The sequence below is a fragment of the Balaenoptera musculus genome, chromosome 5, assembly GCF_009873245.2.
Source record: "Balaenoptera musculus isolate JJ_BM4_2016_0621 chromosome 5, mBalMus1.pri.v3, whole genome shotgun sequence".
NCBI classification, from domain to species: domain Eukaryota; kingdom Metazoa; phylum Chordata; class Mammalia; order Artiodactyla; family Balaenopteridae; genus Balaenoptera; species Balaenoptera musculus.
Genome location: NC_045789.1, coordinates 56,388,740 through 56,401,028, shown reverse-complemented (window position 1 = coordinate 56,401,028; position 12,289 = coordinate 56,388,740). Strand labels below are relative to the sequence as shown.

The 12,289-nt window shown below is 32.7% G+C and overlaps 1 protein-coding gene across 1 annotated transcript in view; it reads right to left on the bottom strand.

Annotated features, from left to right (window-relative positions):
- Window positions 1-1,234: 1,234 nt before the first annotated feature.
- Window positions 1,235-12,289, bottom strand: part of EPHA5 (EPH receptor A5) — a 313,822-nt gene continuing 302,767 nt past the window's right edge. The window contains exons 17-18 of the mRNA XM_036854004.1: window positions 9,061-9,216; window positions 1,235-1,412 (exon numbers count right to left, since the gene is read on the bottom strand). Coding sequence (XP_036709899.1) covers window positions 1,307-1,412; window positions 9,061-9,216 — 262 coding nt within the window. The 3' untranslated portion in view covers window positions 1,235-1,306. The remainder of the gene's footprint in view (window positions 1,413-9,060; window positions 9,217-12,289) is intronic.

Genomic DNA, 12,289 nt, shown 5'->3' with positions numbered 1-12,289 from the left:
AATTCTAAAGGGAAAAATATATACATATGTATTTATCATCATTCCATTGCTGCTTTAGTATCAAAATTTCTTAGAGCTGAGCCACAAGGGAAATGGTTACCAAGGATTAGCACTTAGGGGTAATGCTTGGTGCTATGTGCTGGATTTAACAACATTAACAGAAGTCTGCACAGTTAAATCCTTCTACATCCTGCTGAAAATGTGCCCTTCGGTGTCAACTTTGCTTGACAAGATATTTTCTGGGACTCAGAAAGGTGAAATTTCTTACAGGGGTGCAAGATTAATGGCTAGAAGAACTGCATTGTCACAGATATCACAAAGTGTTTTTAAAACGCCAAAGGGGATTTAGTCTTTTAGACATTTCCTGTTGGTGAATAAAGAGATTTAGTAGCTTTTAGACACATGAGAGGAAAAAAGACACAAGCTTGGGTTAAATTTTGTTTTACAGCTTCCTTATTTCTCCAATTCCTAATACACTGGAACACTTGTTCCTGAATGTTGCTAAAATTAAAACACTATTAATGATGCAAGCAGAATGGTAATATACACATGTGCAAGCCACACACACACAGAGCTCCAACTTAAATTGATTCCTGGGTATATAGCAAATTATACCGTATATTCACATTTATTACCTAGTAGTTTCTAGAAGAACAACTAAAAGTAAATTTTATAACACAGAAAAATAAATATACACCCTGTATTGTACTTGTCCTTGATCAAGCAACATGTTTATACACTAGTTTCTATAACTTAACGCTGTGTAACAGCATTTAAAATTACAAAAGAAGATATCTATTTAGAAATTATCTAATCATATTGCTCTTCAATACACTTATGTAGACAATTAAGACTTGAAGTTTGAAGTAAACTTCAGTAAACTGCAGCTTTTGTTAGCCCACAAATGGCTATAAAACTTTTCCTTTCAAATAGATTCTTGGAAGTTTTGAAAAGGGCTGCCTTCATTCAGTCTATAAAGGTGCTATATATAGTTATATATTTTATGTATAAAATTTTGTAGAAGTAGTGAGAAGGATTTTGTTGTTGTAGTATAAGATAATGTTTAACCTCATGTTCTTATTCCATGCTGGTTATATTTGCTTCATGAAAAATGAAGATATTGAGAGGAAGATAAAGAGATTTTAGTAAAACACTGATCACAAATTCTGTGGCTGAAACAAATGCTTTCTTAAGGTTTAGAAATCACTGAGTTTTCCCTTTTACCCCCCTTTTTGTTAAAATAAATCTCAGGGCTTGTTTACAAAGTGCAGAATCATTCACTTGACGAAGTGACAATTAACTGAAGTTACAATGGCACCATCCCGTTGACCAGCTGCACCTTCATTTCTTGAAGGCTGTTCATAATCTTCTTCTGGTGACCAACAAGAGTCACTCCAAGCCGTCTCAAATCCCTGCATGAAGAAAGCACACGTTGGATGTATGTATTGATTCAATTTGTAGCACACCTCAATACTTCACGCTGGCAAAGAGGCAAACATTTTGCAGAAACTAATTAGATTACAATCCCAATTTAGACATACAGGGTCCAGTTTTCAAAAGCAGGCTCTAAAATTGTACCTGAAAATCTGTTTGCAGTCAAAGATATATTTAAAACAAGGAGTGATATATTATATAGTTGCCCCCCTTTTTGGACATGATTATTTTGGTGGCACAGAGCAGTAAAAAAACAAATTTGCACATGCTTACCAATAAATATTTAAATTAAAGGGTACAATTTCATTGAACGGTTTTGAAAATATGGACCTACAATATGAACAAGCACAGTTTTGTTTTTTTTTTTTTTGGCTAAAAGAAGTGAGCATAAAATATACTTTAAAAAATTTCATAGCTAAGCAGTTGAAGACCAAACTTTTCAAGTGACTCAGTCAGCACAATCATCTTCTATAACAGATATCTTTAGGGGATAATCAGCACTACATTGCTCTTATAACACTTACAAATATTTTATTTTTTACTTGGAACCCAAAGTAGGGGAGTTTTCTTCCTTTATCAAATACATCTAGGCTCTATTGGCATTTAGAGCATTCTGAAGATTACACGCTATCAAGCAGTCTTTTCAACCAAGATGCTTTCATACTGTTTCTTTTAAACAAGCTTATTATTCAAAAGAAAATTACAAATGTTTAGATTCCTAAACTACTGCCATATTATGGAGCTCAAGGCCTGTGCTCATGGTTTTTAAATGTTATTTCATAGGATATTCAGGAATTCTATTTTCCCAAAATATGCGTTTGGCAAATATAATAATTCAGGTACGTTTGGCAAATAATAACGTTAATTATAAAAAATGAGCATTAACAATTCAAGATTTTTAAATGACAAGGGATGTTTGGTATGTTAGATTTCTTTAGATAATTACTCTATTTAACACATTATGCTAAAAGTAGAATATTTTTGCATTCAGTAAATGCATCAATTTCAGATTGTCTTAGAATTCTTCAGAATTGGACACAATGACACTAGAATCATTATGTGTAAAATTGAATAGTTTTGGAAGATCCAAGAAATCTCTTAATTATCAGAGGATACAAATTGAATAAATGGGTACTTAACCTCCATGTGTATTATTATTGGAAATAATTATTTATCTAAATAATACCTTAGGTGTCTTTTTCTTTTTATGTTTTCTTGATTTCTTATGAGAGTTTTAGCAAATGGCAAATAGCTAAAAAAAAAAAAGCAATCACTTGGCTAGATAACACAGCCAGTCTTAGCAGAGCCGGGACGAAAACCAAGAATCTGACACCAAAGTCCATACTCTTAATTTCTCATTTCTCTGAGATATAATTTTGAGCAAAGAACTTTAAATTACATGTAATTATTTATTCATCCGTAAAATGAGAACTCTGTATATATAACATCAAATATCCAAAATTCTAAAAGAAAGAAGATATCTAATAAAGGAAACCAAATGCATACTTCTTTGACTGAAGCTATGGTAACACAATCTATGTAAGTATACTTCATGGCAACCACAGTTAAGGGCTAACTAATACTCTCATGTTTCCACATGTAACTTATGCATCATGAATTGCGAAGATAAGAGAATTCACGGGTGCTCACTACCAAACTTTGGACCTAAGTCAGGAGAAAAGAGTCTAAAATTTCTTAAACTGAAAGCAATCAACCTCTACTAGAGAATGTAAATAATTAGTACTTGAAATAAAGTTTAAAACATATGTTTTATCATATGCTTTATAAACCTACAGGTGATTCTGACAAATTCAGATTTGAAAGTACTGATTTAATATATACATACTTAAACTGCACAATTCATATGGCCAACCCAATTAATAGGAATGAGGTTTTGAAAATATCTATTACAGTTTATTCTGAAAGACCTGAAAAAATTTTACAGGTTTTCCTGCTCAAACAGGGTGGACTTTGCATATACAATACCAAAACCTTAATTTGAAGTGTGTGTCTATGGGGGGCGGGGCATGGGTGTATGCGTGTATGTATTCCATATTCCAACTCTTGGTTGTTTTGTCTAACTCTTATGAAATCACTAGTTTGACTTACTTTTGTTTCCACTGTCTTAACCTGTTATTATATTATATGTAAATATAACCTCATTCTCTGCAAATAACCGCAAGAAAGACTCTGGTTCAGTGCTTTGGGAATTTAAATTTTCTTGTGGCATCTATATCATGCTAAAGAATGAATGTTTTAAGGAATTGTATTGGATTAATACAGTTATAGAGTTTGTGTTTACAGGCAAATAAAACCTGTCCTTCTTCAGAACATTTCATATATCTAGATTTTAAATTAAATTTGTTTGAATTTTCCCAAGCATAAAATTTTATTTAGGGTCATCTTATGATCTGATTATCCCCTAAGATTCATACGGAAGGTCAGACCACTGAAATTCTCTCTCTCCTTCTTCCTCTCTCTTCCTCCATCTCACCTCCCACCTCTACCCCTCTTTCCATGGGATAAACGGAATTATGAAAACACAGCATTGAGTTTTACATACTGCCATAAATTATGTCTTTAATGGAATGCTGTTGTTTTTAAAATCTGATCTGTCATTTCAAAAGCTGTCAAATTAATGTGCAGAGATTTAGAAAGTAGCATTTATAATGCATGCAATATACATTTACCTTTATACAATGTGATTTACAGTTAAAAAGTGCGGAGAAATAAGATTATTAATGCAGTTAAACTTGTTCTCAGCAGCAAAGTAGTTTCTTTAAAAGTCCCGTTTATTATTTTTCTAATAATACTACAAATGAGAATTAAAAAGGTATTAGAAAAATGTTTCTGGTAAAGGTTAAGTAACTTTATTCCAATATTGATAAGTACATTAAAGTATTTTCTTTTATGTAGTTTTGTCTCACACTTTTGTGATTTCCAACAATTTCCATTTTACTCCTTAAAGTACACATTAAATGGTCAATTTAACAGTAATAATGTGAGAGAAATTTGATAAAAATTGAAGTATTTTACATTTCATGATGAAGGTGCTGCTCTATTTGCAATGATTTTTGAAAAAAAAACTTGAAAATGGTTTAAGATGTATTTTACTATTTCGTTTTTCTATATAGGAATTTCTGTAGCAAGGCAAAGTTTTAGGTGTGTCCCCTTTACAAATATTATACTAATTTTTATCATGACCACGTGTAATCTTAAGTAATACCCAAAGCCAATTCTAATGATGATGAACTATATTTCAGCATAGGCCTATGAATCTAAACATGATGAGAATAGTACTGTTACATAAAAAATGGTTTGGATTTTGTCAACAAAGCATGGTTAGTTTTAGAAACACTGCAAATATAATGAATTGCCATTGTTGTGAAGACATTCCAATCTTTTTTTCAAATGTTATTCCATAATATTAAATAATGGAAAACACTGATATTATGGTGCTAAAATGGTAGAATGAAAAGTGGAGAATAACGAGAGGTGTTTAGTTGATATTGGAACCAGCTCTTGATTATTCAGGATGTAGTTCATCCACTTGTAGAGGAAACATTCCTTTACATTCTTCTCCCTTCTTCTTTACACACCTTTTAGCCATATCGTTGGTACTTAGCCCCACCAACACTGGCTGGATAGGAGAAGGGAGAAGAGAGTTTAATGAATATTCACTAAATTTCAGTGCTTATTCTTTTTGTCATAGTTTTATTATGCAGTTGTATATTTGGACCTTTTTGGTTCACTTAGAAGAATCCTGATAATCATTATATATGTACTGTACAAGATAAATATACATATATTTGGCAAGAGAGAACTTAACCATGATTTGGTTATGTTTTTCAACAGCTGAGACCTTGTGAGGGTTTCACTAGACATTTTAGCTTACTTATGTAGAGCACAGAAGACAGTAAGCACTGTATGTGTATTTTAGGCATATAATAAATTATGCATAATGATAAGTTAAATTTATTTGAATTAGTGTGCACAAATTTTGGCTCTAGATTTGTGACACTTTCCTTTAAAATATTTTAATATTTTAAGACCCCATTTTAATAAATGATACTAATAGGAATCTCTTCAGCTTACACACAATTGACATAATATTTAAGTTCATTGGACTTTGCTCATTTTCTGAATAATCAAAAGTTGATAGTACTGGTCTGACAAGAAGTTTAAAAAACAGCTGTAATACCGTCCTTCATTCAAATCTTTGGATTCATTTTGCAACTCACCTCAACCTCACAATTCCCCCTATCGACCATAACTCACTGGACTTAAACACCATAGTACAGATTGCGTAATTACTGCTACAACAATTGTTCTAATATGAGTACTCTTCACAGAACAGCAAAGTTTAGGCACAGAGATCAGCAGACAGAAACATCTAAGGTTGAAAGCCACTTTCATTGAACACATTTTAACTCTAAGATCTTGAAATATTTCATTTCTATTCCACATCAAGCCATACATGTATGTGCTGGCAAAAAAAAAAAAAAAAACATAAATAAAATTAAACCTTTATGTGAAGGAAATTTTCACCAAAGTATGTGGTTCTGAAAAACTATAATTGTTTACTCTTCCTTATTCTAAACCCACCATGAGAACAAATGTAATGGCGCAAATTATAGCATATTTTTCTTATGTAGGTATATGGCAGTTTGATCTTTTGCTTTATATTAATTAATTTTAGGTTTTTTTTCTAAGCATTTATTACAGGTATGAATATTTCTTCCATTTCTCAGTTTCTATTATACTCTGGCAATAATACTGGCACTAATATTTTATTTTATTATAGTATTATACAGGCTACATAAAATTATTGTTTAGATATAGGCAAAGACCGTGTATAAATAAATCATTAAGTATTTAAGAGTTTGTCTTTACTGATATCCCTGTTCCTTTGCCATAGTCCTTAATAATGACTGACTTTTTTTGGTGAAGGGCAAGCAAAATGCATAGATAATTTTGTTTCTTATATTTCTGACCAAACAAGTAACTGATTACCCACTCTTTTGTGAGTTATTTAACATAATATTTTGAAAAATATGTTCTTACTAATAGGAAAAAAATATGGTCAAAAACACAATAAACAGGACTTCCCTGGTGGTGCAGTGGTTAAGAATACGCCTGCCAATGCAGGAGACATGGGTTCGATCCCTGGTCTGGGAAGATCCCACATGCCACAGAGCAACTAAGCCCGTGCGCTACAACTACTGAGCCTTCACTCTAGAGCCCTCAAGCCACAACTGCTGAGCCCGTGTGTCACAACTACTGAAGCCCGTGTTCCTAGAGCCCATGCTCCGCAACAAGAGAAGCCACCGCAATGAGAAGCTCGTGCACCGCAATGAAGAGTAGCCCCTGCTCGCTGCAACTAGAGAAAGCCCACACGCAGCAATGAAGACCCAACTCGGTCAAAAATAAATAAATCAAAAATAAATAAATAAAAGATAAATAAATTTATTTAAAAAAATCAGCCCTACAATTCAAATATTTATAAAAACCAAAAATCAAAAAACAAAACAAAAAAACCACAATAAACAAGAGGACATGTATTTAAAAGGTGTTGGACTCTCCAATAAATCAGCTTCACTGTGGTTAAGCTTGGCTGGCTCAGTTCCTAGTAAGGAATGTGTTATTATGGTCCCAGGAAACTCAAGCAATTGACACATGGTGACTAACATTCTCTGAACAGGAAGATGTTGGTAAGTCTCTTAATTTCACCTTACTCTTCTGGTCAGAGTAAATAAATTAAAACATAAAATATCTGAAAGGAGGCAATATAGCAGGAGGCAACAAGCTACCAAAGTAACAGAGAGAGAAGAAATTGAACCAAGTAGAGAAGAATTGACCAGACAAAAATACTGGAAAATAGAAATGAGCTGCAGACCATCATAAGACGATAGAAGAAGCTATTAGGGCTTGAAAGAAAACAGACAAAATGAGAGAGTTTGGAGATAGAAGGGAAAATAGGAAAGTAAAGAGAAAGGAATTAAAAGAAATAAGAAAAAGTGAAACCATAATTCTAAAACACTCAACATATTTACAATATTTGGGGGCCCCAAAGAAAGTAAAATAGAGGTAGTTAATGCAAAAGCCATTATTGGTGATTATAACTATTCTCTGAAGGGAGAAGCAAAAATGTAGTGGATATAAATATATACATGTATATGTGCTATTTTAATTAAAAAAAGAGACATCATTTAATGCAAATAGTTTTATTATATATTTACAAGTAATCTGACATTGGGTAGAAGAAATACCTACAGTATCATTTTAATATAAAATGACAAATGACTTTAATAAATTAAAATGACCACTTTTACTGAAAAATTAAAGAGCAATCATGTAAAAATAGTTTTAAATTATCAGTAAAATTTTCCATTTATTATTTTAAGTATAGGACAGATGAGTTTTTTGAGTGTCCAAAGAAATAATGGGCAAAGTATACGTGTCATCAAGTATATATGATTTAGTGGTGATGATGAAAATGGGATTCAATAAATTAAGATAGCCAGCTGAGTGGTGATTTTAGGTCCTTTTAGCTATAGTTATGGAGAAGAGAAATGCTGAGAGAATGTGACATTAATTGGTGATAAATGATGGTACCCTGTTACCTTTTTGTGGATGGGCAGTGAATTCAATGAACCAGAGAATGCCAGAATAGAAATGGTGAGAACCAAGCACTCAGTGTTCATATTATGTGAAGTAATGGAAGAAGGTCTGTGGTTTAGTGCTTTAGAAGGTTCTACCATGTTTTAAACCTTACAACAATATTTTAACCTTTGAATTTGTAGGTAATTTGAACTAAGTTATCATTATATTCACAGGTTAAAACATCATTCGTGTCAATGTAATATAGATGTAACCACCATAACAACAGTTAATTTTCACAAATAACAAATATTAGGCTAAAGTAATTACACATACAGAGTATATAATAAGATACAAACAACTTACAACCTTAAAGAATTCAATATTTAACTCTAGTGGTTTTTATTTAATAAGATTTGATAAACTTTATCTTAAACGTGCAAACAGAAAAGGGCACAATTGGTTCCACTGAGATTGTACCAAATAACAAATCAGAGGCAGGATCTAATATATCCTTGGATTGCAAGAATATAATATGCACCACTTAGAGAGTAAACAAGATTCCTGCCTGGGAAGCTTTGCTTAAGCTGATGTTACCTGGGTATTCATCAGAGCCAAAATTTAAGAGTATGTTTTGTTGTTATTTACGGCTAGCCACACCAATTGTGCTTACAGTTTGTTTTGTTTTGTATTTACATTCATATAACATAGGTATCAGTAAAAAAACTTTGTCAAGAAAACATCTTTTCCACAACACAAAGTACCAGTATTTTGCCAAGGAGATGTTATTCCAATTATTCAAGTACACAAATGTTATTGTTTGAAGTAAAGAAGCAAAGATACTGGCCACAAGTAGCATTAACCATGCAGTTGTTAACAATACAGGCTAAAAATGAAGAGGCTTCTTTGAAAGCTGCCATACATGGACAAAGGTTAACTGATTTCCCTTGACCTCATCCAGATTGGTTTCTGAACAATTTTTCTCGCCCCAGCAATTATGTAAAAATTATCAGAAAAATTACTCACTCCAAGGTCACCTGAGCCACAGCGTCCATTGAACTGTATCCATTTTCCATGAAAATCTCTGTATATCGGCCCATTTTGATTGCTTCTAGCCATTCACCTACTGATCTGTAGGCCCCAGACCCCAGTGAGCCATGTTCTGCCAACAAATTAGGTACTCTAAAACACATAAAAGACAAATATTAAAAGTAACATTTAAATTCTTTTGTAACAAATTATATTGTAATATTAGCTCATAATCAATGGATCTTTGAGTCTATAAGTATATTTATAATAGAAAAATATACAAATGCTAACAAGGAAGAAAGTAAATCAAAATACAGAACACAAAACAATCTATTCAGATTTTTTCTATCCATAGTTAATGATGACTTATAATGGCTTGATATGTACATTTTCTGTAATACAAAACATTAGCTAAAAATTCCATGTAGTAATTTAGATGTATTTACTTCCTGAAGCTGTTTTATTTGTAAAAATAATATAGAAAATGTTACCGAATAGAGATATGCAGGATAATTTGTGTAAAGCCAATTGCTTCTAGACTTCACTAGAGAAACTCATGCTCATTTAAGCTACTTTCCCAGGAGACCAGAAGTTAGTTATCCTTTATATTATGCTCTTACATATACAGGGGTGCTTGTTAATTCACCTAATTACTGGTTAATTCCAGTAGTGGAACTGGAAAGCAAAATGTAACCCCCAATACATAAGAAAACTGAATAGAATTAATCAAACCATGCGATGCTCTTAACTATACTAAGTTTATACACTTTGTCCAATAATATATGATATGATAATGATGATGATGAAGATGATGATTTCTAGAAAGGTATCCTAAGGAAATAATCAGGAAAAATGGCAAAAAGTACATGTGCACTTTTTTGCTAATGAAAGTAAACATCAAAAGCAATTTAAATTTCCATCAGTGGGAGTTTACTTAAGTACATTTCAACCATAAGATGTAGGACATATACCTTTCTTTCTACTCATGTTCTCTGTACTTTCTCACATCCCATTTACACTTCAACCTACTTCAGTGTAGTTTCTTCCACACCAATTCTATAAAAATTGCTCTGGTTAAGGTGAGCAATGACCTCGATTTTATCAAAATCCGTGAAGATTTTCCAATATGTAAGATGACTGACCTTTCAGAAACATTCAACAATCACCACTACTACCTTCCTCTTGAAATTTTACCTATCTCAACCTTCTTTGAATCACTGTTCTCTCTTTTGTGGCTACCATAACAGTGTACGCGTCTCTTCAATCTCCTTTGCTTGCTTCTTTGTCTGACTTTAAAATTTGGAGGTAGCCAGGACATGGCTCTATATCTTGTCTACTCAGGCTATAACTTTATTCTACTTTAGGCAGTTTTACCCACTTTCATAGCATCTATTTTTCTCCAAATTTCATCTCCTGCCTAAATCTCTCATATATTCATATGCTTACTTCGTGTCTCCATTAGTTCCTGGGGTTCTCATCACAACATGTCCAAAGCCACACTACTCATCTTCTCCACATCCAATTCTTCCTGAAGTTCTCATCTTTATACTCCGTGATACAATAGTCTGCTCCTTCCTCGTTTTCAGTCCCCTCACAATCTATAATTGTGTGTACTATCCATTCGGCTTCTAATATCTTGCAAATCTGACAATTTCTATTTAATTTGTCACCACCTTAGTTCAAGACATCATCATGTCTTACCTGCACAAGCACTCTAGCTCATAGTTATTCTGCTAAATTCTACTCTCACTCTCACAATGTTTTTATTTTGTTTATCTCTCTCTCCCCCAAAAGTGTGCTGCTCAGTGTTGTATAACCAGCACCTAGCCCACAGCATGACACAGAGTAGACACATGAATATTTATTGGATGCATAAGTGGACATTTGATAGTAATTTGTAGTCATTAAACAGTACAGTCAAAGATTTGTTGAAGATAGAATGGAGAATAGAATCTCAAAGTTGAGATTGTAGAAGAGTTGCAATTTTTGGTAATAGCAAAGTCTAGAATATGAATATGAAAAAGAGTCCAAGGTGGGCTAGAGACCAAAATCACTGAAGGGGAAAATTTCAAGTATTGAGACATATTTGAATATCATCTACATGGTTACTCAAATCACCTAGTTTTGTGACATGGGTTGGGATAGAGAGAAAGAGACAGTGAATCAGGAACTAACACCTTCTAGAACCAGGATTTGTAGATGACTGAATAAAGATGGTGTTGTGAGCGATACAGTCCTCCCCCATTATTTGCAGGGGATTTGTCCCAGGACCCCGCCTTCCACCCCATGGATACCCAAAACTGTGGATGCTCAAGTCCCTTATATAAAATGATATAGTACAGTCGGCTCTCCACATCTGCACATACAGAGGACCAACTGTATAGTCTTAAGCTAAATCTATTTAAATGAAACCTAGCAAGCTGAATTCTACATAATACATACAAGGAAATATGAAAATTCTTCGGAGATTTTAAAGCTGCTCTCAAGCTATAATGATGATGCTGATATAAATTAATACAATTTAGAATATAAAAATATCTTTTTATGATTTCCTTTCCTTATATCCATTTGTGACAACTTAACATAACTCAAACAAGTAGATGAGAGAAACGCAATATTTTAGATGACAATAAACAATTTAAAAGCAGTTATTTCGGGAACAACATAAGGAATGATCTCTAAGATGCATTCTCCAGTTGCTACCATAGAAAGTTAACGATGCCTGAACAGAGTTTGAAGATTCATTCCTCATTTGTATTTAAAAATGACTTTTTGCCTAGTAAACAAATGTTATACCAGAATCATAGAACTTATGTAACTTTATCAACAAATTGTTTCTCATTTAGTTCATACTATGGGCAGCCAATTCAGTTACCAGCAGGATACCTTTTCTTGTGGAGATAGACAACTGCCTTATATATAGTGAAAATAACAATTTGGTAAATTTTCTAGTACAGAACCAAACTGATTTATTTTTTGAGAGGATAATGTTCTAATTTTTCAGGTAAAAGAGGTAAGAATGCTTTATATAATGTAACATTATTTAAATGCATTCACATGCATTCAGAAAAGTTTAGAAAATGCTCATTTGCTCACACAAATTTTTTCCACAAGATTACTCATTTATTATTTTTAAGTCCTGTTCATACTACACAGTAAATGATTATCCAAATATCTGTACTCAACTGGATAAGGAAAAGGAGTTGTTGATGTTCATAAAATATGA